Source organism: Rutilus rutilus (genome assembly GCF_951802725.1).
Source record: "Rutilus rutilus genome assembly, chromosome: 18".
NCBI lineage: Eukaryota > Metazoa > Chordata > Actinopteri > Cypriniformes > Leuciscidae > Rutilus > Rutilus rutilus.
In genome coordinates, this window is record NC_140231.1 from 31,159,791 (window position 1) to 31,186,365 (window position 26,575).

The 26,575-nt window shown below is 36.0% G+C and overlaps 4 protein-coding genes across 6 annotated transcripts; 3 read left to right on the forward strand and 1 right to left on the reverse strand.

Moving 5' to 3' along the window:
* Positions 1–116: 116 nt before the first annotated feature.
* st6galnac4 (ST6 (alpha-N-acetyl-neuraminyl-2,3-beta-galactosyl-1,3)-N-acetylgalactosaminide alpha-2,6-sialyltransferase 4) lies at positions 117–4,533 on the forward strand. Of its 2 annotated transcripts, none has more exons than XM_084386616.1 (6): positions 117–192; positions 483–554; positions 667–807; positions 894–1,303; positions 1,389–1,496; positions 3,480–4,533. In XM_084386616.1, the coding sequence occupies exons 2-6, from the start codon at positions 543–545 to the stop codon at positions 3,658–3,660; spliced, it is 852 nt and encodes a 283-aa protein (XP_084242742.1). In that variant the 5' UTR covers positions 117–192; positions 483–542; the 3' UTR covers positions 3,661–4,533. The 2 variants fall into 2 exon arrangements, with proteins under 2 accessions (XP_084242742.1, XP_084242743.1); XM_084386617.1 differs by having other exon boundaries at positions 159–397.
* A 2,146-nt stretch (positions 4,534–6,679) lies between these two features.
* On the forward strand, positions 6,680–12,486 carry st6galnac6 (ST6 (alpha-N-acetyl-neuraminyl-2,3-beta-galactosyl-1,3)-N-acetylgalactosaminide alpha-2,6-sialyltransferase 6). Of its 2 annotated transcripts, none has more exons than XM_084387036.1 (6): positions 6,680–6,834; positions 7,411–7,472; positions 7,877–8,074; positions 9,260–9,669; positions 9,970–10,077; positions 11,001–12,486. In XM_084387036.1, the coding sequence occupies exons 2-6, from the start codon at positions 7,449–7,451 to the stop codon at positions 11,185–11,187; spliced, it is 927 nt and encodes a 308-aa protein (XP_084243162.1). In that variant the 5' UTR covers positions 6,680–6,834; positions 7,411–7,448; the 3' UTR covers positions 11,188–12,486. The 2 variants fall into 2 exon arrangements, with proteins under 2 accessions (XP_084243162.1, XP_084243163.1); XM_084387037.1 differs by having other exon boundaries at positions 6,703–6,795; positions 11,001–11,619.
* A 126-nt stretch (positions 12,487–12,612) lies between these two features.
* spout1 (SPOUT domain containing methyltransferase 1) lies at positions 12,613–20,522 on the reverse strand. The gene is made up of 12 exons (XM_084387035.1): positions 20,423–20,522; positions 20,215–20,254; positions 19,180–19,305; positions 18,597–18,756; positions 17,831–17,920; positions 17,702–17,751; positions 17,482–17,612; positions 17,329–17,401; positions 16,342–16,440; positions 16,156–16,258; positions 14,843–14,990; positions 12,613–13,931 (listed from the first exon to the last, which is right to left on the reverse strand). Exons 1-12 carry the CDS (start codon positions 20,477–20,479, stop codon positions 13,857–13,859), a joined length of 1,152 nt encoding a protein of 383 aa, XP_084243161.1. The 5' UTR covers positions 20,480–20,522; the 3' UTR covers positions 12,613–13,856.
* Positions 20,523–20,685: 163 nt separating this feature from the next.
* nsa2 (NSA2 ribosome biogenesis homolog) lies at positions 20,686–25,239 on the forward strand. Its single transcript, XM_084387168.1, has 6 exons — positions 20,686–20,881; positions 21,895–22,082; positions 22,178–22,328; positions 23,563–23,742; positions 24,676–24,868; positions 24,955–25,239. Exons 1-6 carry the CDS (start codon positions 20,879–20,881, stop codon positions 25,020–25,022), a joined length of 783 nt encoding a protein of 260 aa, XP_084243294.1. The 5' UTR covers positions 20,686–20,878; the 3' UTR covers positions 25,023–25,239.
* The last annotated feature ends 1,336 nt before the right edge of the window (positions 25,240–26,575 follow it).

Genomic DNA, 26,575 nt, shown 5'->3' on the forward strand with positions numbered 1-26,575 from the left:
CCATGTCATTGGACGTTATGTTTCGTTATGTTTTTTTTTTTTTCAAATAAGTCATTTACGCTATATTTATTATTATTATTATTATTATGCCTGCAGCACATAGCTACAGTATCATCACACTCACAAGCGGAACTAAAGTTACAGCAGCGTTTCCCTGTGGGAACGTAAATATCAGCGTGCCAAGGAAAAAATGTGAGAAGGCTAATCTTATAGCTAATTATGTGGTTATTTATTGTTTTCAAGCTCTCCATATATTGATTACCGATTACATTTAAGGCACATAAAACCATTATATAAGGGGCTGCATGTGATTATTGTTGTCTTTATTTATTTGCCGTTCGGCTGTGATGTTTATCATGATGTCAGCAGATTTTTTCACAGTAGATATTAATAAAAGGTTATTGATCGCATCAAGGTATTACAGTACTGAGCATACTGTCACTGAATTGAATTAGAGTAATTTTTCTTCCATGTTTTCTCAGGAAAATGACTGTTTCCTCCCCAGTTGAGCACCTGGGTTGGAGCTTCAGCCTCAATAGGAAATGAAATCCGTGGTATTGCTTTCATATCCCATAGTATGACTGGGAAATGTGTCAGAAAATAGTTTATTATTGACTCTGTCTGAATGAAGCTCACGTGTCTCTCTCTCTCTCTCTCTCACCTCAGAGGTTTCATTGGATCTGCCTCCTCATCCTCTCGGTGTGTCTGCTGCTATGGTACAATCATGTGATGAGGACTGGGCTTGCCAAGAAAACAGGCCTGCGTGGTTACGTGAGGGTTCATCCCAACACTCGCTCACCTTCGTATGTAAGTTGCGTTCCACCTTTACACAATTCAGTTAAAAACTGTACACATGCTTTTGTTCATATAATGTATTTGTTATCCGCCTTCAGTTGCTGGACTTCCGCTGCGGCCGCTGTGCCGTGGTGTCCAGTTCTGGGCAGATGCTGGGCAGTGGACGGGGTCAAGAGGTCGACCAGCAGGACTGTGTTATCCGGATGAACGCAGCGCCCACCGTGGGCTACGAGGCCGATGTGGGGAACAGGACCAGCCTGCGTGTCGTCTCCCACACCAGCGTGCCACACCTGCTACGCCAGCAGGGATATTTCTTTGGGCGAGAGGCGGACACTAGATACGTCGTTTGGGGCCCGGAGAAGAACATGAGGCAGGATGGAAAGGGGAAAATCTTCAATGCGTTAGTGATGCTGGCCAAGAAGCATCCACACACACACATCTACACCGTCACCAGAGAAAAGGTTCAGGACTGTGACGGCGTGTTTCAAAACGAAACGGGCAAAAACAGGTCAGTTTCCCCCCCCGATTATATCATGTGAAAAAGCAACTGGATTATCCTATTATTAAATGATGTGATCTCTTTGTCCCTGCAGGATGAAATCGGGGGCGTTTCTCAGTACAGGGTTTTTTACCATGATTTTGGCTCTCGAGGTGTGTGACAGTGTTCTGGTTTACGGAATGATTGACGGCTCTTACTGCAGGTGAGTTCAGTTGTTTGAGTAACACTTTATTTTACAGTGTCCTTGTTACATATGTTACATGTACGTACCATAGTAATAACAGTAAATGATGCATAATTACATGCAACTAACCCTCAACCAAACCCTAATCCTACCCTAACCCTATAGTAAGTACATGTAGTTGCTTGATATAACTCAGTACTTAAAAAAGAACTGTGCAGAAGTCTTAGACATGTTAACCCCCCCCCCCAAAAAAATGGTTTTAAGTCAGTTATTTCTATCTTTTGCTGTAGTGTGTCAGTAGGAAATATCAGTTTACATTTCCAAACATTCTTTTTGCCATTAATTGTAATAATCCAGTGAGATTTGTGTATGCACAAGGAGTCTGACAGCAGCCGATATGATCTGATCTCACCATCATCGAGTCCGTCTGTGAAGAAACAGAAGAAACTGAGACAGACTAAATCCAGAAGAACTGCGGGAACGTCTCCGAGACGCTTGAAGAAACCTTCCTGCAAAGCTACCGGAAAAACTATGCGCAAGTGTACCTGGACAAAAGCCGTTTTAAACGCAAAGGGTCGTTACACCACATATTGATTTGAATTAGTTAATAGAAGTTAAATATATATAAATAAATAAATTCAATTTGTGATTTTATTTTTGAAAGCATTCTTCTCACTTTACAGCATTTTAACACAAGTGCCAGTACTCTTCACAGTACTGTAGCTTTGCAGGAAGGTTTCTTCAAGCATCTCGGAGACGTTCCCGCAGTTCTTCTGGATTTAGTCTGTCTCAGTTTCTTCTGTTTCTTCACAGACGGACTCGATGATGGTGAGATCAGGTCATACCGGCTGTTGTCAGACTCCTTGTGCATACACAAATCTCACTGGATTATTACAATTAATGGCAAAAAGAATGTTTGGAAATGTAAACTGATATTTCCTACTGACACACTACAGCAAAAGACATAAATAACTGACTTAAAAACATTTTTTGAGGGGGGGGGGGGGGGGGGATATTAACATGTCTAAGACTTTTGCACAGTACTGTAATTACACTGTTACAATGACACCTTAAAATAAAGTGTGAACCTTTATTTTAAGGTGACGTAGTTACATTGTACTTACTCAAATAATAATCAACTACATGTACTTACTATAAAGTTATGGTTAGGGTTTGGTTTAGGGTTAGTTACTGGTAATTATACATGATTTACTGTTATTACTATAGTATACATGTAGTAACTATGTCACTTTAAAATAAAGTGTTAAAAGTAATTTCATTCTAGTACAGAAACCAGTTTAAAGGATTAACTGGACTTGTTTACAGTTTTTACACGTGTGTATTTAAAGCTCAGTATATTACATAATCAATAGATTTATAGTGAATCTAAATTAAATTATGAAGTGTATTATATATATATATATACAGTATAAAGGCAAAAAAAATTAAAATTAAGAAATTAATGATCAGATTAACATAATTCATTATGTATGTTTTGTCACAAACAACTTACAGAAAACAATTTACTGAATTAATCTAGTGTAGAATTTACAATCACGTATGTATTTATCTATGTTTTTATAGTCCAATATAGTATGTGACAGATTCATATTTTGAAGTGAATCTTAATTTATCAATTTTTGTATATTTATATACCTATTGTACATAAATAGGCACAGTTATTTAAAATGAATAAATTATTATAATAAACAATAATATTTAAATTCACATAATGAGTCATATTAATAAGGACCATGTGTGACACTGAAGACTGGAGTAATGATACTTCAAATTCAGCTTTGATCACTGGAATAAATATTCACATAGAAAACAGTTATTTTAAATTGTAATAATATTTCACAATATTACTGATTGACATCCTGTGGGCTTGAATAGGACCATGTCAGCAACATTTCTAAGCTTTCCTGCTTTCTCTTTTTAAAAATGATATTTCTCATCATAATGCAGTCCACTAACTTCTCTGCTTTGGCTTGATTATAGCCTCGCCAACCACTCGTTCGTGCCGTACCACTACTACGAGCCGTCCCGTGTGGACGAGTGCCGCATGTACCGCTCTCATGAACACGCCAAGAGGGGCGGCCATCGCTTCATCACCGAGAAACACATTTACAGCCGCTGGGCGTCTCAGGGGAAACTGCGCTTCGTTTACCCACCCTGGTAACATGTGGTTACATATGGTTTCAACCCAGTCCGGCTTTGTGTAAAGATGTAGGATGGTCGTCAGCAATCGTTTCTCCTCCCAGTGCTCGTATCAGAAACCACTGTGGTGCCTTCAGTGTGTGAATCAGTTTGGCTTTTAAATCGTGCCTTTGTTTTATATGGTACGATTTTATTTTTTTAATTTTCTTAATATTCTTTTGCCTTTTTAAAATCATATTGAGAGTGTCCGTTTTTTTTTCTTTTCTGTTAGTCTGATCTCTGGTAACCTGAACTGACTGAACTCATCAGTGTGAGAGGATCTGAATTCAGGATTAGGGAGATTCATGATGACAGTCAAATGAAATTTCTTTTTCTATCAAACATAAATAATCGAAATGTCTTTCTCTCTCTGGTGAAACGAGAGAAATGGACTGTTTATTCATAGCGATGATCATATTTGCAGAATCGTGTCTGAATCCATGCACTGATCTGCTGTAAACTGAAGCTCAGTTAGCAGTGGTCAGAGATGACTAAATCCTTTATGACAGTCATTTATAAATCCGTCCATTTATTAGTAAGAGTCTTGCACAACACTGGCACAAATGTTTTTATTATCAACACTGTGATTTACTTATATTTCTTAGCACACATTTTCATCTCATCAACAAAAGGTCCGTTCATTCTTTGTCAAATCAACCGAGTAGAGCGGGGTCAAAATGAGATTTGGAGCCAAATTACAAGGGGGTAAAAATGATTTTAGAAGGACTTCGGCATCATTATTTTAGTTTTACACAGAGATTGGTTGGTCTATTAGTAAAATCTGCTGACTTTAGCAATCTTTGTTGCATTATATGCCAACGGTGACTGTTCAAAAATGGGTTAAAAGGCAGTTTTCAAAAAAAAAATCCAAACTTTGCATACCTATAACTCAAGAAGTATTAAAGATGTCTTAATATCCTTTTAGATTCTGGTTCTTGACTAACGTTTCTTTTGGTATCTTTAATTTTGAAATCCCTATATGGTTTAATTCCTATAATATATTAAGATTTTGGGATCTCAATATGGCTCCAAGAATAAGTTGAAAATCTAAAAGAATATTGAGGATCTTTAATACTTTTTGAGTTACAGGCATGCAAACTTTGGAAAAAGATTATTTATGGGACTATGTCCCATATGTCTCATTGTTTCGATGAAGGAAAACAAGACACATTTCTATTTTCAAAAATAATCTGTTCTAGACATTCCTCTTTAAAAGAAAAAAGTATCAGCTGTATGCAAAGTGACCCACGTTTGGTTTTTGACCCCTGAAAATTGGTATAATTTAACAATAGAGCTGTATTGAGATCTCAATATCTCATGGACATGAACCATATTGGTCATTAAAAATGAGGATACCGAAGAACCAGAATCTAAAAAGATATTAAGTCATCTTTAATACTTCTTGAGTTACAGGCATGCAAACCTCAGGGGAAAATCTCAAGAAGTGCTTTTTCCCATTTTTGAACAGTCATCGTTGGCATATAATGAAACAAAGATTGCTAAAGTCAACAGATTTTACTAATAGACCTGCCAATCTCTGTGTGAAATTAAAATAATAATGCTGCCATCGTTCTAAAGTCATTTTTAGACCCCTGTAATTTGGCTCCAAATCTCAGGTGAAAATTGTCATTTTGACCCCCTTTCACAAAATATTGGTCCATGACATTTCATATTTTGGCTTTCTTCTTTGAAAGAAAATCAAAAAATTTTGTGTGGTATTTACATATTTATTTTCCTCAGCTTTCAACCTAACTCTTGCTTTCATTGCACTATTATTATTATTATTGTGTGTGTGTGTGTGTGTGTGTGTGTGTGTGTGTGTGTGTGTGTGTGTGTGTGTGTGTGTGTGTGTGTGTGTGTGTGTGGAGTATATTTTAGAGAATGTGCTTGTTCAACCATTAAAATATAGATTTTGTCCTGAACATCATCTGTTATGTACAGTTATGTTCATATCTGTGTGCATAATTACTGTCTGCAAATAATTTCCACTATTTTATCATTTATTATTATTATTATTATTATAACCTTTATTTTACCAGGAAAAGAAGCACATTGATATTAAGAATCTCTTTTACAAGAGCGTCCTGGCCAAGACTGACATACACAGGTCGTTTGAGTTTAACTCAATATACCAGTATCACAATTTGCCACAATCTCAACCGTACCCGAGAGTTTTCATCTCTATTTTTACTTGAGAATTTTCAGTAAAGCTGAAAGAAAATGTTACCATGCTTTTATGATAAGTTTATTTTTGTATTTAGTCCAAGTTGAAAGGTGCAAAATGTCACTACGGATCCACATGGTACTATCTTCAATATTCTAATATTGCATGCATGTGTTCTCTGAAGACTGTCTTATCAGTGTTTATCTATTACCTGTATTAACCAGAGGGAATGTAACTCTACGGTTTGTAAATTAATATATAACACGGTGATATAATGTTGTGTCATCTTTTTTATATTACTCTGTGTTGAATGCATAGCCTAATATGAGTTATGTGCTTCCAGTGAACATCTAATATGACTTTGTTTAAAAATAATAATAAAGTGTTTTTAAATTCAAGAGATTCTTACACACAGTGTTTCCAGCCATTTATATGTGATTCAGCTGAAGTCATTCTGTGAGGTCTTGATATATATCTGACATTTACATTTGCATTTATTAAACCAAGAATCGTGATCTAATGTGAATGTGGTTTGTATTGCCTTATTTATTTATTATTTATTTTTTCAATTTTCAATAAATTAATAGTATAGCCTGTTATTTTACATCTTAATTCTTAACATAAAAATATGTTATATTTATAATATATCAATTCTAATATAAACTGAATGATATTTTTCACAAAATATGGGAAAACGGGGTGAGAGGTCATGCTTCATAAATCATTCAACAAAGAGCGAGGCAGCGAGCGTGTGGGAGCGTTTTGATTGGTCGATTTGGTGCTGGCGTCATGCGCGTTCGCGTCGCGTCTTCAGGAGTCTAAACGCGGTGTGCGGCGCATGCGCACATGATGCTCCCTCGGCGGAGATTATAATGAACCAGCAGAAGAGCTGATGATGATGATGATGATGCTGCGCGGATACAACAACATCCAGAATAAAACCGCGACGCGTCGGTAAGAATCGCGTTCAGCCTCCACCGTTGAGTGTCACAGGTGAGACGAGCCGTGAATCGGGTTATTCTGCAGATAATGCGCGTTATCCTGATGATCAAATGGGCTCGCGCGCTCCAGCATCACCGGCGGACACTGTTTTATTATGATGTGTGTTTCATCAGTGCATGCATGAATATCATTTTGATTTAAATATTGTAATTCGGTACTTATATGTGGTGAATGGCTATTACAGAGGCCCTGGTGGAGGTATGACAGGTTTGCAAATATTTGTTGCATAATGCTGTTCAGAGCAAAACATTGGATTTTTACTTGTTTCACCATTATAATCTTATCCATACTTAAATGAACAGGTCAGTTTTAAAGGTGTCAGGTTCCTATATCATTTAATGGGTGTGTGTCTCCTGTCAGATTAAAGAATACATTGTTTTAATATTGTGATTCTCTGGACAAGCTGTTTCTTTATTTGCATTTGGATCATATTTCCATATATCATCATGGCTTGTGTCAATATCACGCCATGTGGTTTGTGTTAAGGGGAATTGGTTTATTGTTTACACACAGACACAGGTGTAACATGCAGAAAACTGATCGCGTTTGGCGTTTCTCTTTCTCTAGGCATGAGAACTAAAACCTGATAGACGGGAAGAAGGAGAATGACACTGCGGATTGTAGATAAAGTGAGTAGAAAATACATATAAAATATAGATATTTTACAATTATTTTAAATAATATACATTACCAGGCAAAAGTTTGGAATAATGTTTCTGAAAAGGAATAATTTACATTTTAAAATATAAATAAAATAAAATAAAAACTGTTCTTTTATACTGTAATAATATTTAACATTAATATTTATAATGTTTTTACTGTATTTATGATCAAATAAATGTTGCCTTGGTGAGACCTCTTTCAAAAACATATGTATTTTTTTCATTATTCCAAACTTTTAAATGGTAATATATATATATATTTCAGTAATCAGTAATCATTATGAAACTCCTACTGCTATAGTTGCAGTTCCAGGAACATTACATGCATGTACGGATAATTCTCTGATAACGTAGAGTTTGTGTTTCCTCAGCAATGGCAGCAGGGGCAGCGGATGGTGATTTACGGGACGGTCTTCCTCATCACGACCCTCCTCATCCTCTACAGCTCAAACAGCTCAGCTGATCTTAACAGCTCCTTTAAAGTCAGCGAGATTCACCACGCGGTCAAAAACACCAACCTCAAGAAATGGGCTGGGAAGGAGGGATACCTTCCTGTTCACGGCAACAAGGTGATCAACTCGTACAAGTAATGAAATTCCTGTTTATATGGCTAAACATTATATGTGTTTTTCCGGAATCATAAAACCTTTAAAAACCTTAAACTTAAAAAATTTAGAAAATATTTAGAAATACAATACATTTCTAACCTTAAAATAGATGTTGGGTGTATTTTTTTATTTTATTTTTTTATATTTGGACAATATAAATATATTTACATTGAAAATATATTTTAAAAATGGCCAAAAATATACGAGGAAATATAAGTAAAATTATTTCAACAGTATATATATATATTAGCATTTTTTATTTTAATATTTTCTAATCTTAAAATACAAATGCAAATGTTATTTTTCTAATATTTTGGACAAAATAAATATATTTACATTGAAAATATATTTAAAGAAATTGGCAGAATATATTTATATGAGTAAATATAAGTAAAATTATTGAAACATTTTATGTAAATATATTTTAACATCTAGATTATTTTTTTGTATATTTAGAAATATATATCGTTTGTTGGATTTTTGATGATTTTTGTAGCATTTTGGGTGAGTCGTGTATTTTTAATAATACTGTATATATATATATATATATATATATATTGGACACTATGAAATGAAAATGTATAAAAATGGCCAAAAATATATGAGGAAATATAAGTAAAATTATTTAAACATTTTTCTAAAAATATATTTCTATCTATATAAACATTTTTTATATTTTCTAATCTTAAAATACAAATGAAAATGGTTTGAATGGCCAGAATATATTTATATGAGTAAATAAGTAAAATTATTTTACATAAATATATTTTAACATCTATATTAGCATTTTTGTATATTTTCTAATCTAAAACAACATTTTGGGTGAATGCAAAAAAAATTGCCAAAAATATATGAGTAAATATAAGCAAGTAAAGTAATTTAAACAATTTTTTATAAATATATTTTAACATCTATTTTAGCATTTTTAGATATTTTGAAATATATAGTTTTTCTGTATGGAATTTTTGTTGCATTTTTATATATTCTCCCATTTTAAAATACATTTTGGGTGAATGCAAAATGTATTTTTTTATATATATATATATTTCGGAAAATATAAATATACTGTATTTGCTATGAAAATATCCAAAAAATGGCATATGTGAGAAAATCTAAGTTGCTCAGTGTGTTGAACTGCTGTTTCAGAGCATGATCCTGCGCTGCCATCACTGTGCATTAGTGACCAGCTCAAGTCACGTGTTGGGGACTCACGCCGGAGACGAGATCGACCGCACGGAGTGTGTGATCCGCATGAACGACGCTCCCACCTCCGGGTACGCATCAGACGTGGGGAACCGGACCAGTGTGCGCGTCGTGGCTCATTCCAGCGTGTTCAGGGTCGTCCGCAAACCTGTGGAGTTCCTCAATCGCTCAGACAGCCCTGCCATCATATTCTGGGGCCCGTCGACAAAGATCGGACGCGACGCAAAGGGAACTCTGTTCCGGCTGATCCAGAGAGTCAGCATGACCTACAGGAACCTGTCGTTCTTCGTCATCTCGCCAGGCAAAATGCAGAAGTTTGACGCGCTCTTTCAGAAAGAGACGGGCAGAGACAGGTAAACACCTCTTAACATCTTCATTCATTTATTTTTTCAGTGTTTTATTTGATTGTTTTAATGTAACTGTTACAATCGTAACATTTTATTCTAGGGCTGAGCAATATGGCCAAAAATATTATTTATTTTTCTATATACTTTAATGTCGAAATTTATCACAATATTCATTTCACACCATTAATAGGGAAGGACTTTGATTCCACATGTTGGTTAGACCTGATTTGTTCTGTGTTGCATTGGTTGAGTATTGTTTTGATTGCTGTATTTTTCAGTGTTTGTTATTGTTTCCTGTTTCCACAGAAAAAAGTCTCAGTCCTGGTTAAGCACTGGCTGGTTTACCATGGTGATTGCCATAGAGATGTGTGACAACATAAAGGTTTATGGGATGGTGCCGCCAAACCATTGTGGGTAAGATCAAAGTTTCACTCCGGTGTTGAATTGGGAAACAGTAATTTTCAGTAAATTTCACCGTATCATTGTGAAAAATACTTCGTTTTTTACATTTTTAAACTTCGTAAATACTTCTTCGTATATCTAAGTCGGAGCCGATGGCCTCATGGGCGGTTGTAGCGCAGTTGCACTTCAGGTGACCCGAGTTCGAGTCCCGGCTCAGGACCTTTCTTGATCCTTCCCCCTCTCCCCCCCTCTCCCACTTCACTTCCTGTCAGATCTCAATAGAGCGCAACAGTTGGAAGTAAAAACCTCCATTAATTTTCTCCATAAGGAAATTGATTTTTAACGATAACTTATAAACCTTCTTTATATAGACAGCCCTACTGTAAGCTAACTTGTTTTTTAAAATAATCGTATTTAAGAGTAGAATCTATGGTGATAAACTATATTACCCATGATGCTGTACAGACAATTCCACCAATCCGAGTCAAAACAAGCAAAGCGCACCAGAATATCTCTTTAGCTCCTCCCACTCCCATGAAGCACTGCGGATGACTTAATCAATTCGGTCTTCCTATGCTCTCAAAATACTTAAATATTTTAATATACATATGCATATTTTGGCAAACTTTTATGTATATAATCAAAACTTTTACATAAGTAGTTTTATACTTCTCCATCGTTTTTGATTATGCTTTTTGCAATGCTTTCCCTCACTAAAGCCATTAAGTTCACAGTCTTGTACCTTTGTCTTTTTGTCCGTTTTTCACCTCTTTTTTTCTTCTTCAAATCAACGTTTGTAATGTTGTGATTCACCTCGTAGCTGATTGGCTTATGAAAAAGTGGGCGGGCACCGTTGCTTTCTATAAAGGCAAAAATAATGATCTAAGTATATATAAATCAATTAGATACATTTTCCTGAACTGTCTTCCCTGTAGGAGACGCCCTCAGCCCAAACGAATGCCCTATCACTATTACAAACCCAGAGGTCCAGACGAGTGTGTAACGTACCTGCAGAACGAGAGGGGGCGCCGTGGATCACACCATCGCTTCATCACTGAGAAACAGGTGTTTGCGCGCTGGGCCAAGCAGTACAACATTAGCTACGCCCATCCAACGTGGTGAGCAACTTAACAATCCAACGGATCCAGCCTGGTGAGTTGGATCCAACATGGCGGCTTTTGTAACTGATCCAAAATGGCTGCCATTCCAAATGCATTGCCTGCTCAGCAACTGGCTGCTGGTTTCTCTTCGATCTGGATTAGTGACTGAGCCAAAATGGAGGCCATTCAGGGATCCAGGAACAAGCAAAGGGCGGACAATCTTTGATGGAACGTTTATTGTCTTGAGCATGAGGTTTTCAAAAACATCTACATAATTACTGCCGTAAAGTTCTCCTACGCCTTCTCTTATACAGTTTTTCACCCATAATCAATCATTTCTCAGAGAATGGAGGCCTTTTGGGACGAGAAGGAGCAAATCCTTTGTGTCAGTTGCCAAATGGAAGATTCAATCACATCTCGTGGTACAATCAACACATCTGAATGTTAGTCATGTAGAAAATGTCAGAGAATAGGAATGAGAATTGAAACAACTTTACAAGATTGTTTTATTTTGTAAATAAGAACTATGTAAATTATTCCAAAACAGACAAAAAATATTTTTACAAGTTTATATGGCTTTAAAATGCCCTAAACAAAACAATATAACAATAAACTATAGAAAAAAACACACACTTTTTAAACAACCAGGTTAAGGGTCGTTTTAAAGCGCATCATTTTAAGATAAACAGCACATTTTGTGTATTTTTTTGGGAAGCTATTGGAATGAAAGTTATTTATCCCTTTATTTCTGAGAACGCTAACTCTAACGATAACTATATTAGCGTCCACATCAGCGGATGATTTCGTTCTGTTTACATCGCTTCGGTTTTGTCGTCTGTCGCTTTAAATGCTCAAGCTCTTTAAAGCAGGATGGATTCTGATTGGCTGTCAAAGTTTTTATCGTTCATCAGCTGGACAAAATTGTTCCGAATGTGATTCAAACGATATCGTTTCTCTGTGCCGTTATCGTTAGTTGTGGTGTGGACTCTTTTACACTTAGAATGATTTACAGAACTATATCTTTATGGTTATCGCTATAGTTATCGTACTCGGTGTGAACGGGCCTCAAGTCATATGAAACCTGACCAAATGTCAATCAGAGTCGAGCTTCATTAAAACAGCCACTGCAAGAACATGTCAGCGTCATTTTTTGCCACAAAATCAAAGAAAACAAGAAAATCTATGAAACCCAGGCCTACAGTATCTAGGAGCATTCATATGTTTTGCATTATGACCATTGACCCAGTTCTCATTACAAAATGTGGAAATTGATTTTAATTGTACAGTATGTGTACATGATGTAGTCATAATTGTGTGTTTTAAAAAATTTAATAAAAATAAAAAAGTTAAGTTAAGTTAAAAGTTACCTTGGAAAGTAACTAAAATAAAATAAGTTGAAGTACTAAAATCACTAAAAATTAAATAAATTAATTTTTTTCTTTTGATTGTGGGTGAAATATGACCTGGACATATCTTTGTGAAGTTCGACCGAAAAGAAAAAGATGGGTAACACTTTATTTTACAGTGTCCTTGTTACAAATGTTACATGTACTTACCATAGTAATAACAGTAAATTATGCATAATTACATGCAACTAACCCTCAACCAAACACTAACCCTATAGTAAGTACATGTAGTTAATTAATATTACTCAGTACTTAAATATATAAGTACACTGTAAAGATGACACCTTAAAATAAAGTGTAACCAAAAGATGTAGTATATTCATCAACACCAACAATACTGTCGCGTGTCAGCGGTGTGTAAAGGCCTTTCGGTTTATTATGACCTTTTTACCCAGTAGTTCTGATGTTATTGATCAGTTGTACAATCTTGAGTTTTTCCGGCTACAGCTGTTAGTGTACAAACACACATTTAAATATCACGCTATGACTGAATCGCTTTATTTCAAAACTTTCATGACTGTTGTAAATGCTCTGCTCTTATTGGACGACGCCTTTTCTGGCACTGTGCTTTCATTGGAGAACTCAAGTTGTCGTTGGTAACAGGTAGTGGTAGCTGGGGTAACTAATGTGCTGCTTTGAATGTCTTGCCTTCGATTTGTACGAGACCCATAAGTAACAGCTGATCCGCTGATAAATAACCAAATAGCTCGGGTTCATGAGATCATAAAGTTGATCTTGCATCTTCAACGTCACCTAAAATAATCAAGTGTAAAAAAAAAAAAAAATCAACAAGCATGAGAAGAACTCATAGCTTTGAATCAACCGTCTGCACAAGCACAAGAGCAGAGGGATTGTGGGTAATGTATTGAGATTTTTGATTGATTTGCACAGGGTTTCAGACTGAAATCAGTATGTACTATTATTATGAGAATGATGATTATTACTCATGGTTGCAGTATTATGACAGTATGAGCTGATTGTTTTGCTCTTCACTCATTATGAATGTTCTTTACATGCCTGTCTTAAAAAAATAAATGTATACCTTTGAAACGGATTCTTGAGCGTCATGATTTCATGTTTGTTTATGATTCTAACAATATTCATGACAGTTCACGGATACAAACTAATAAAGAGTCGATACAAAACGATTCACAAAATGTACATCGATAAAGATCGCAAAAGTTGTATACACTTTAAATTCATAAGTTCAAAGAGTTTTGACAGATTTGAGTGCACACTTGGTCAACTCGTACTTCCTATAGTCCTTCACATGTACTTCCTGTGGTCATCCTTTGGACAGGTCCGGAAATACAGCTGCGATTTTCTCCCTGAGTCCTGATAAACTGATCAATAGGGCCTCCTGCATGAAAGACAAAAACATTTCATGAACTGCAGCAGTTGAACGAGAAAGAAAACATGAACGTTTCTTTCGGCTGGGTATTGACACAAATGTCTCGATTCATTTGGATATATATCAGGTACAGTACATGTCATTTTTTCTTTAAGGAAAAAATCTCTCATCTAATGCAGTAAACTATACATGAAACCCTGTCAGTTGGTACATTAGTATTATATTAAAGGGGTGGCTGATTATGATTTCACTTTTCTAACTTTAGTTAGTGTGTAATGTTGCTGTTTGATCATAAACAACATCTGCAAAGTTACAACGCTCAAAGTTCAAAGCAAAGGGAGATATTTGCTTTTAAAGAAATCGCTTTTTAAGGACTACAACAAACGGCTGGTAGAAACTACACGACATTCCTCCTGGGTTAGTGACATCACCAACCCTAAAATTTACATAAACCCCGCCCCCGGAACACGATTTATAGATTATCATGACTGAATATGCTAATCAATGACTAGAAGATAACTACACATCAGCTACATAAATCCATCAACTAACCATTCAGAAATGTTGTCTACATGTTGTCACTTCTTCTTGAGTCTCTCTATTTTTGTCTGACTCCGGTTTGAACATAAAAGGCTAAAAGTTTTTGAAGTTTCCAGGACACAATCTGTTGAAGCTCCGCCCCCTGTGCCGGGAGCAGCAGCTCATTTGCATTTAAAGGAACAGACACAAAAACGGTGCGTTTTTGCTCACCCTCAAAAAGTGACAATTTTAACATGCTATATAAAAATATCTGTGGGGTATTTTGAGCTAAAACTTCACATACACACTCTGAGGACATCTGAGACTTATTTTACATCATGTGAAAAGGGCATTATACCACCCCTTTAAAGGTTAAATGAAATATGCGTTTTCTCTGTCACCTCGGTGCGGATGGTGCGACTGCCCTGCCCAGGACAGGTGTTGAGGTAAAGGTCAAAGAGCACGCTGGGTTCAGTGACGCTCAGATTCTCATCGGTATCAACGCTTGCCTCCAACCCCTGAAGACCACCGAACACCACCAGCATGTGCCTGACAGAGAACAAAGTTGAGTTTCATTTCTCAGCAAATTAAAACACAGCATATTTAAAACCTGTTAACTGTCAGTCCAACTTTTTTAACATGAAAACCACATTTACAACTTAAATTTCCGTAATTAGAGATGGAACAGAGGCCGAAGTTTAGTATCTTTTGAAAGCAGACACATGGCAGATTATTGAAGTGAAAAAAGTTATACATTTTACTAAATATGTTTTATGCTAAAAGCCATAAATCTAAACAAGCTGTGTTCCAAACTTGAGGCTGATATCTCAAAATATGAGCTTTTAGTAAGATTTTATTTGGCCGTAGTACCAAACTTTTCCACTAGTCCTCCAAGATCCAGTGATGATCCATATAAAGATGCATGATTGTAGTGAAATATATATATATATAATTATATATAATTCACACTGTTTAAGAAGTAGACATCGTATTCAGAAGTAGTATGGGCAGTATTTGATTTGAATCCAACCTTTAACAAACACATAAAAGGCGATGCAAAAAAGAACCTGGATTTGCATTACACGTCATGCGCAAGACATGATGCATCACAAACGGAAAATCGATCATATTTCTTCATATTTTAAACCTGAATGTTATCTTTTGAACACTTAGCATGAAAACGTACAGAGCCCTGCACATGACACGCAGACAAAAAAATAAATATCATAGCCACAAATTAAGAATTTATTCCCTAGTTTTATTAAATTGTGGCCGTCATTTACTCATTTATTCCCTAGTTTAAACTAACTCTAGGCCACAATTAATTAATGAATTAATAAAACAAGGGAAATTAATTCTTAATTCGTGGCCCCATATATATTTCTTCCTCCCACCGTCATATGCAGGGCTCCATAAAACCTAACCGAGGTCTCTACCGATCTTTCATGATTGTATATTTCAAAATAAAAGTCTCGACTTGTGACTCTGATGCACATAGAAACACAAGTTAACTTTTGCTATATCATGTCTATCGGAAAACAGTCACCAAATATGAAAACTGGAGTCTGAAAGCTTTCAAATGATATAGTTTGTCAATATTACTTTAGGTTTAGAATAAGTTAAAAATATGTAATAGCAAACGTCCCAGTGACAGTTTTAGATACATTCATCATCCATAAAATAAGACTCAGGCAGAAACCCATGCAAAACTCACTTGAATGGAGATAGAGTGACGTGATCTGCGTTGTTTCCTTTCTCTGATGTGCCAATGGTCAGATCATATCCGTCTTTATGCGGACACTCCGTGAACACAGCGCCTACACAAACACAAACACACTTTAGCTTTACCCGCTGCTGGAGAATTAAGAATGAAATAGATGAATAAATGTGAAGAACTCACTGAGACAGGGAGCCAGTCGGACGCTGTATCCCCAGTACAGCCCACCTTCAGTCCTCGGGACATGAGGAGCCACAACTACACCTTTATACACTCGCCCCTCTGAAACACACACACACACACACACACACACACAGATATCAAAACTATTTTAGCTCTAGTATGCACCTTATTTTTTTTTCGAAGCAGAAGTAAGCTATTTCTGTGAATGTGCGAGACTTCAGATTCATTAGCCGCTATAAAGTACATTAGTGGCCGCCCACTTTTTCAGCGGAAGTATTTTTCCACATTTTAAGTAAAAAATATATTTAAAACATGCATATATTCAAATATGTCAGTGTTTTGAGAATGTAGGGAGATCTAACACACTTCATGGGAGTGAGTAAAGAGCTCTTTGGTTGTTTCGACTCTCTGATTGGTGGAATTTTCTGTACTGCATCATGGGTAATGTAGTTTTTCACCAGGAATTCCACTGTTAAACAGACTAAGTTGAAATAATGCGAACTGACGGCAAATACCATGGATTAACAACCTTGTAACTCACAGTAAGGCTGTATTTAAAGGTTTATAAGTTATGGTTAAAATTAAGGAGATTATGGAGAAAATGAATGGAGTTTTTTACTGTTGAACTCTAAAGCTAAATAACTAGAGGAACAACAAAGTGAATAAAAAAGCTATTTGTGCTAAAAACCAGCGTGTTTATGATTATATCCTATAGTTTATGTTTAATACATTTAAAATAATGTGATATGAACTCAATATGAATCGGTTATGAAACAAATTCTATTTCAGCTGATAAGCAGAAGACAATAGTGTCACTATTCAGCTCAATTCAGTTCAATACTGTTTCAATTCATTTCAAAAAGTGTGTCAATGTTGTAAAGTTCATCAATTAATATATAATAACGATCAAATAAAAGCAATTTCAAAATATTAATAAACACAATAATAGTATATAAATATAATATAACACACAAGCAGTGTGTATACCTTTGTTTTGGCTCTTGTTGAGCCGTACAGTCACTCTCAGTCCCGTTTTAAGCTGTTTATCGATCTGAACTTCCTGTAGATAGAATAAAGAGATTGAGGTTTCTGTCCAGTTCACTGAAAGGCCAATCAGTCTGCGTGTCTTTAAACACACACCTTCCTCATCCCGCAGTTGACGAAGGACCCTTTCCCCGGTTTGCTTGGCCGATCGAGCACCACCCCCTCTCGAAACTCCGCCTCCTCGTCCATGCGCATGTGATGCGGGCTGTCCAGAGGATTCAACAGACCTGAAACACACACACACACACGTTTGAACTGATTATGCAAACATTCGGATCTCTAAAACAGGATCAGTGTTAGATTATGTGATACTCACCAGCAAACTGCAGGTCTGGATGCTTCGGGAAGAAAGATTTCCGCAGATATCTGCACACAACACAGATGTGATGCCTGAACGTCTACGTGCACACTAATATGACATAAATCTGATAGTGACAGCACTCACTGTGGACACTCGAGGTATTGCAAGATGCGGGCGAGCTGGACGCAGGCCTGGCCTTTCTTTCCAATGCCTTTGAACTCTCCCTCAACGCTCCTGAAATATTAAGATAATGTTTTGAAGCTTGGACTGGGCATTCACACTGATAACACTGCATCATATTTGCTGAATGAAATCCTATACTTGTTTCGAATTCGAACTAATATTGGGGTGCTGATTTAAAAAAATAGTGCCTGTTTTGCTTTACCACATCACACTTTATCACATATTATGTGCAATTTGTAGTAATTGTGTCATTATTTAATGCCTAATCCATGATTTCAAGGCTAGAATTATATGCCAGTGACAGAAGAAAATGCAAACATGACCCAGATGTTTTCGGTGTTTTACTACATCCAAACACTGACAGAAAATGACCATTTAAGTCCATTTAAACCTTGTGATTACATAAAGTTCTTTGACATTAAATGACATTAAAACTGAACATATTTTCAGATTGTAATCTAAATTATACCTATTTTAATACTTGTAATTAAAACCGAAATCTTTAACATTTGACTGCTTTGACTGTTATTTTGATAAACTGAGATGCACATACATCTTCAGTCTTAACATTCAACCTGTATGTGATGTAAACTATACGTAATGACTTTTATTTATATTTTTTAACTCAGCATCATCAAATTAGGTAATATTAGGCAAATCACAGAATTTGTTGTTAATATGCAGGGTTGTGTAATCAAAGAAAGAAACGACCTAAGTAGCGACTCACTTTGTGTCCTCGCCCAGCTCGTCAAATATGACCACCTCGTCCACACAGAACACGCCACAGGCCCGGGCGATCTGACCCGCCAGGTACGTCCGCAGCTCCGGTGACTGAGCATTATCCATCACTGAACCAGGCAAAGCCACGCTCAACGTATACACACGACCTGACAAGACAAATTAGTACGGTTTTACTCTGGTATTGTACTATATACTGCAGAGCTGCACGATTAATCGTTAAACACCCATGCGATCTTATTCCTAAATGACAGCGATTTATCTGTGTCTATTACACCTTTGACAAGTACGATCACAGCGGTTCATTCAGATCTGTGCTCTGAGCCAGAGAGAGCCGTTGTCATGTAAAAACATATGAAACTGCTTTACAACCACACAGTATCATTAATCTCGGTGTTACAACAATTCATATTTTCATAGAAATTCTGAGATAAAAGTTTATAGTTGGGCCACTCTGGGAGTCAGTGGCATCTAAAAGATTGAAAAGCCCTGGTCTAGTACACATTATATAGGGGATGTACACAATTTAGAAGTGAAAGTTTGCAATTTTGAATATACCAAAGCTCTCTCACCTTTACTTTCCTTCCCTTCATGCTGAACCTGCTGCTTATTTTCCTCCTCTTTCTCCTGCTTCTGCTTCTGCTTCTCCAGCTGCTGGATGAGTTTGCTCTCTTTGCGTTGTCTCTTCTCCTCCTTCTCTGGGGATGAAAACACACTTTAATATGACCGTGAGAGGAGCTTTACAGAATGATCTTAACCCTTGTGCATCCTGTATCATATTTGATACATTAAATCATTTCTAAGGCCTCTAAAGTAGCAACATGATCCAAAAGCCTGTTCCAAACAATCTACTACTTGCCTTCTGTCGTCTGATTGATAGTTTAGACTTTTAGCAAGTAAAAGGCCTTTTGGTATAGGTGTAAAAACGTCCTCAAGCGTCTTTTTGCTGAGAAATCTTTTTATAAATGTAAACAAGATCAATGATATTTCAAGATGAACACTTACTGGACTGAAGCAGCTTAGGTTTACTTGAGTATCTAGACCTAATTTCATGTTCAAATGTGAGTATCAAATATGATCATCAGGCTTTTTGAGGAAGGTTTATTTGTTCATCTCTCAATCATCATTGCATTGCATTATATGTTTTAAAACTACAGAGCTTTGATCATAAAACTAAGCATTTTAAAAATCATCTTACTAAGACATTATTGGCAGATATAGAGTGATGACTGATATGTATATGCATGTATGTTATACTGTTATAAAGATCTCATTGAATTACAATAGAATTTCATCTTATTTTTTGTCCATATAAATATCAGAATCTGCATAAAATTGTATAATTTTGCTCAGTTTGAGCCTCTGATTAAAATTGAAGTGTTTTTCCTCCTCGAATAAGAGCTCCATATTCTCACTACATCATACTATATGAGCCATAAAAGCCTTGATGGGTCAAATATACAAAACACAACACATTTTTAGATTATTTATGACTATTATCAACGCGTCTTGTGCCTTTCTGAGACATTTTTGATACGAAATAGGAATTCCAGCTTGATGTCAAAATCTTTTCTGTAAATGTAGAATATTTTCAAGTTGTCACTTACTTTGTCCTTTCCATTTCCTCCAGTTTAATCTCTCTTCACCCTACAAATTGAAATATTATAAACACGTGACATTAAACTGACATAAACAGAGTATTTATTAGTCTTAAATCACTAATGTGAAACAAAACAGCTTGGTTATGATTTAAATTTTATATCTCCAAATTTATAACGACCACAGTAATGTGAAAAACACAAAATAAGTTCAAACCTCTTTATTTGGGGGTTGATTTGGTTTATTTTTCTTCACTGGAGGTTCATCAGCCATGCTGTCCTATGTGTGTCACGTCTACAATGATCCCCAAGAGAACAAATACTCAATATTTGGTTCCTAGCGTTTATTTGCAAACACTGAATTATTTGCTATTTTGCACCATGAACATTAACTCCTACATTATTAAACATATATTTAATATATTTATTTTCTGAATATATATCAAGAGTGGTTAATACTCAAAACAGACGTAGGTTTGCACTGCAGATGTTGCTGTTGATTGTGACCGGAGGCTTTTTACAGGCGCGCTTCCTCTACGAACAGACTCTGAGTGAAGAACATCGCGAACTCGAGTCTTAAATAAAACCATCAAAATATCAGAGGTAGACACCAAACAGCTAATTAAACAACACCTGACAGCTCTATAAACACTTCAACACCACAGATCACATCATGGTAAGAAGAAAAATTCAGCCAGTGTCGAGTAAATGTCTTTGTTTAGTGCGAGTCTGGCTGACATGTGGCTGTGTGTGTTTATGTTTCGTATCAGTCATATGTGTGCGTAATAATTATATATATATAATATATACATATATACGTAACTACATACTATACACACTACAGATCAACCTATGGTCTTTGTTATGAAAATTCTAGTTTTCTTTTTTGTTATGACTGTATAACGTTATGTGTATATATAAGTTACACACTTATATACACACACGTAAGGTGGTAGGTAGGCATGCATGTGTACATACATCTATTTTTAATGTTTTTAAAATATGTCTCATCAAGCCTGCATTTATTTGATCAAAAATACAGAAAAAAATGTAATTTTGTGAAATATTATTACATTTTAAAATAATGGTTTTGTATTTTAATATACTTTAAAATACAGTTTATTCCTAATATGCTCATTCTATAACTTGTGACCAGTACTGTGTGTGCATTTTTATATATATATATATTGAAAATATATATATCGACGTATACCATATATATCATATGCCATAAACCATAGATTGTTCTAATGTCTAGCCATCTTTTTCCCCCGTTTATGTTAATACCATAGTACAGTAGTTGCCTTATGCAAGAACTGTGGCTCATTACTATAAAGGCGGAGCTTATAATATTTGTGATTCATTTGATATTGTTTTTACAAACCGCAGTGAGTCACAGCATTGAAGAGCTCAGCTCATTTGCATGTTATCTTTGTGTTTATATCTGGCTATTTGCTTGCACTTTGATTTTATAATGCGTAATACTTATTACATAGAGTGATATATTTCCCATGACTACCTGTATGTTCAATATAGCTGGAGGAAAGTGGACTCAGTAAGTTCAGTAATGGGCGTAGCTGTAGATTCATATTTGGGAAAAGATTTAATAGTCAGTATTACAACTGAGTGTAAATGTAAGATTTAAACCTACAGACAAAATCAAGTATTCATGTAGTTTTCTGTGTACAGCCTCAGAACGAGCACATCGAGTTACACCGCAAGCGCCATGGCTATCGTCTGGACCACCACGAGAGAAAGAGAAAGAAGGAAAGCCGTGAGGCGCACGAGCGCTCGCACAAAGCCAGAAAGATGATCGGCCTCAAAGCCAAACTCTACCACAAACAGAGACACGCGGAGAAGATCCAGATGAAGAAGACGTGAGCTTTACTTCCCGCCAGCTTCACTTTGCTTAAGATATAGGCTAAATGTCAAGGAGGTTTGATGACCTGTTGCGTACTTATTTGCGTTACAGCATTAAGATGCACGAGCAGAGGAAGAGCAAACAGAAGGACGATGACAAGACACCAGAAGGGGCGGTGCCAGCGTACCTGCTGGACAGAGAGGGCCAATCACGCGCCAAAGTCCTCTCCAATATGATCAAACAGAAGAGGAAAGAGAAGGCTGTGAGTATCCAATCAGACAGCAGATTTATGATATTCAAGACCCCGTTTAATATTGTTTATATGTCTGTTTATTTATATAAAAGCTTTTAGACAAACCATGTGCAAATGCATCAGTCAACACCATTGCTGAGGATCAAAAACACCCGTTTCCTGCCGTCACAAATATGTAACCAATCCCGTCACGTGTGGGGCTTTTCTCCACTGATGTTTATATGATGCGTTTATAAGGATGCTGATTGTTAGAAGGGAGCTGTGTGACTCTGAGATGGTGAACGAGAACATGGTTTGTGTAACATTAGCAACACATTATTAGCTGTTTGATAGCGTAGTCAAGCAAAGGGCTAATCATATTAATTGGCGTTGTAGAGAGGGTTACATAAAACGCATCACCATTCTGATACATCGACTTGTAGACGAGCCTGTATAATTCACTCTTCCTCTTCTGAAAGTTTCTGGCTCAAACATATATGGCTGAATTAAACCGGTATTTCCACTTGCCTTTGTGCAGCGTTTACTACAGTAAAGTCCAGCGAGTGGATCAGGTAATCCGAGCTGGTGTGAGTGAGTGGAGGCGGGGCTAATTTGCATATTCATCATGGCTCTGTGTATACTAAATGAGGCAAGGGTGTAGAGTTACATTCAAGCTATTTTAAGGCATTATTTTTCACATGAAAAACATTTAAATATGTCATTTTGATTATCAAAGATGAGTTTTAAGGGATACAATTATTGACTACAGGGGGGCTTTAAATGTCAGTCCTGTTGTACCCAGTGTTCTTCTAGTTTTTATTTTAGTTTAGTTTTACTATAGTTTTATTAATATTTGGAATTAGTTAAAACTAATATTTAAATTTAATTTTATTTCAATTAACAGAAGTATTTTTAATAGTTTTTAGTTTTAGTTACCAATAATAACCAACTTATACCTGGGCAAATATATGAAACAATTAAGTGAAAGCTAGAAGATTCTGCTTTATCTTTTGGTAATGTTCAAAGGAACGTGCAAGATAAAAATATTGACTAAAATAAACATAAAATTTGACCAATCCAGTCAGTTATCAGTCGATTAAATCAAGTCCCGTCCTTCATAAATTTTTATTTTTTTTAATGTAATATCCTGTTTTGTTTAGAAGTGTGTTATTATATCACAGCAGTAAAACTGCCATTTCATGTTGTCTTGTCCTATCTGGTGTCCTTACTAAGCATAGTGTGTGTGTTTGATGTGTTTCTTTAGGGAAAGTGGGAGGTTCCTTTACCGAAGGTCCGAGCCCAGGGTGAAACCGAGGTTCTGAAAGTCATCCGCACAGGAAAGAGACAGAAAAAGGCCTGGAAGAGAATGGTGACCAAAGTCTGTTTCGTAGGAGACGGTTTCACACGCAAACCGCCCAAATATGAGCGCTTCATCAGACCTATGGTAAAATATCACACATGCACTCTTGGGCTGGGCAATATGGATAAAAATAATATCTTGATGATGATGATGATGATATTTATTTCAAACCTGCACACTAATTTTCTCACAAATCAACATAACAAACAACATAACAGACAAATTATACAAGTGCATGGTTTGAAAAGGAGGTGGACGAAGCAAACGCTTATATGATTCCAACTTGAGTGAGTTGTGATAATAGAAAGGCCAAATAAATGTGCATCTTTTATATATATATATATATATATATATATATATATATATATATATATATATATATATATATGTGTGACCCTGGATCACAAAACCAGTCACAAGTCGCACGGGTATATTTGTGGCAATAGCCAACAATACATTGTATGGGTCAAAATTATAAATTTTTCTTTTATGCCAAAAATCATGAGGATATTCAGTGAATATCATGTTCCATGAAGATATTTTGTAAATTTCCTACAGTAAATATATGAAAAAAATATTTTTGTGTGTGAATGCAGCACAATATCGAACATAAATGTAAAACTTTAAAGGAGATTTTCTCAATATTTCGATTTTTCTGCACCCTCAGATTCCAGATTTTCAAATAGTTGCATCTCGACCAAATATTGTCATATCATAACAAATCATACAATAAATCTCAATTAAATAAAAAAAAACCCTTAAGACTGATTTTGTGGTCCAGGTTCATATATATATATATATATATATATATATATAAACACTCATAAATGTTTTTATATTTTATATTACACACTAAATGCAACAAATATATAAATATTTGTCAACACTTTACAGGGTCCCTTAAGTTAACATTAATAAACAACTTAGCATACATACATAATATACACATACATTCAGACACACACACACACACATATATCTGTATATTAAGGGAGTTGTGATTGTGAATGTCTCCAGGGTCTGAGGTTTAAGAAGGCACACGTCACTCATCCTGAGCTGAAGGCCACGTTCTGTTTGCCCATCCTGGGGGTGAAGAAGAACCCTTCCTCCACGCTGTACACTACGCTGGGCGTCATCACCAAGGGAACGGTCATCGAGGTCAACGTCAGCGAGCTCGGATTGGTCACGCAGGGCGGGAAGGTCATCTGGGGTGAGTCTGATTGGCTCTTCATTTTTTCGTCGAGTGCTTAAAAATGTGTTTCAGAGTGAAAAATGAAATGTGATGATGTGTTTCAGGTAAATATGCCCAGGTGACGAATAACCCAGAAAACGACGGCTGCATCAACGCCGTGTTGCTTGTATAATGGAAACCTGAAGCGTTTGATATGGAACTGTGCCTCTTGAGTACGGCCGGGAACGGCTCTCGTGTGGAAGACTGTTGTCGTTGTCGGCGTACTGGAAGTCTTGAAATCACAAGACCGGATGATGGAGTTTCGTCTACTCATCTGGACCCAATGCTCACAAAAACATGTGGATCGGAAATAAAGTGGTGTTTATTTTCAAATAAACTTCTCAGCTGTTTCTCTTTGCATTTATTGTTTTTTCATGAATGTTCCTGCATTCTGTGTTAAAGGGATAGTTCACACTAAAATGAAAATTCTGTCATTAATTACTCTCCCTCATGTCGTTCCAAACCCGTACGACTTAAAGACCCCAAGACAATTCATGAAATCTGAGAGCTTTCTGTCGACATTCGACACTTTGACGCTTCAAAAAGTTCATAAAGAGATCGTAAAACGAATCCATATGAGTTGAGCGGTTTAGTCCAAATCTTCTGAAGAGACTCGATCGCTTTATATGATGAACAGATTTGATTCAGGCTTTTATTCACAGATAAACATTGATCAGCGAACATAAACAGGAGCTCAACACGAGAATGAACCTCATTGGTTCACACAGGTCAAGCGAACATGCTTGAGCTTCTGTTTACCACAACTGATGTGCGAGTTGATGAGTGGTTATATGTGAATAAAAGCCTGAATTCAATCTTTTCATCATATAAACTTTTCAGACATTTTTTGACTAAACCACTCAATTCATATGGATTAGTTTTACAATCTCTTTATGAACTTTTTGAAGTGTCAAAATGGGGACAGAAATCTCTCAGATTTCATCAAAAAGATCTTCATTTGTGTTCTGAAGATGAAAGTAAGTCTTAATGGTTTGGAGCGACATGAGAGCGAGTAATTGATGACCGTATTTCATTTTTTGGGTGAACAATCCCTTTAAGAGAGCAGATATTTCATTTGGTTCTATTTTATTATGGTGGTACCATGATACTGTGACATTATCAGACAGTAATACACCTGTATTTACATGGTTATCCTGAGGCACTTCTCACCTGCCATTTAGATCATTCAGATGCCATAAACATTACGCAGCAAAGTAATAATTTACAGACTCATTTTAGTGTGGCATTTAAGAGAAACAAATGTGTTCTTAAGGCCGTGAGTGTGTGAGTCATGCGAGTGTGTGAGTTTAGACAGTTAAAATTTTAATTCATGGACATTCCGTCAATTTAAGTCTCAGGGATATTTTGGGATTTTTAATTGACTATTCTGGGAAAACCGGAAAACCTAAAATTTAATAGAAAAATAACACTATGATCAGACAGAAGAACTATGTAGTTTTGGTGGAGATACTCTCAGCAAGTCTGCTTGGAAAAATGTTCCTATTGGACTTTGGACCTTTCACTGACAAGCTTTAGTGATTATAAGTAGAGTTACATAAAGAAATGTGGGTCTCAGAATTACTAGAAAACCAACATAATTACACATCAGATTGTGGAAACCCTGTCAACTGGACAAATACCAAGGAATTTTGAAATTGTGAATTTTAGGTATGGAAAATCATTAAG

What these genes read in the sequence shown, in the direction of transcription:
- st6galnac6 (XM_084387036.1), top strand. Translation starts at nt 7,449, where the DNA reads ATGACACTGCGGATTGTAGATAAA. An exon ending in CACTGCGGATTGTAGATAAA is followed by an intron (nt 7,473 to 7,876) that starts GTGAGTAGAAAA and finishes GTGTTTCCTCAG; the next exon opens with CAATGGCAGCAGGGGCAGCG. An exon ending in TTCCTGTTCACGGCAACAAG is followed by an intron (nt 8,075 to 9,259) that starts GTGATCAACTCG and finishes CTGCTGTTTCAG; the next exon opens with AGCATGATCCTGCGCTGCCA.
- nsa2 (XM_084387168.1), top strand. An exon ending in AGAAGAGGAAAGAGAAGGCT is followed by an intron (nt 22,329 to 23,562) that starts GTGAGTATCCAA and finishes GTGTTTCTTTAG; the next exon opens with GGAAAGTGGGAGGTTCCTTT. An exon ending in GGGCGGGAAGGTCATCTGGG is followed by an intron (nt 24,869 to 24,954) that starts GTGAGTCTGATT and finishes GATGTGTTTCAG; the next exon opens with GTAAATATGCCCAGGTGACG.
- spout1 (XM_084387035.1), bottom strand. Translation starts at nt 20,479, where the DNA reads ATGGCTGATGAACCTCCAGTGAAGAAAAATAAACCAAATCAACCCCCA. An exon ending in GAGGAAATGGAAAGGACAAA is followed by an intron (nt 19,306 to 20,214) that starts GTAAGTGACAAC and finishes TTTCATCCCCAG; the next exon opens with AGAAGGAGGAGAAGAGACAA. An exon ending in TCCAGACCTGCAGTTTGCTG is followed by an intron (nt 17,613 to 17,701) that starts GTGAGTATCACA and finishes TGTGTGTTTCAG; the next exon opens with GTCTGTTGAATCCTCTGGAC.
- st6galnac4 (XM_084386616.1), top strand. An exon ending in ACACTCGCTCACCTTCGTAT is followed by an intron (nt 808 to 893) that starts GTAAGTTGCGTT and finishes ATCCGCCTTCAG; the next exon opens with TTGCTGGACTTCCGCTGCGG. An exon ending in AACGAAACGGGCAAAAACAG is followed by an intron (nt 1,304 to 1,388) that starts GTCAGTTTCCCC and finishes TTGTCCCTGCAG; the next exon opens with GATGAAATCGGGGGCGTTTC.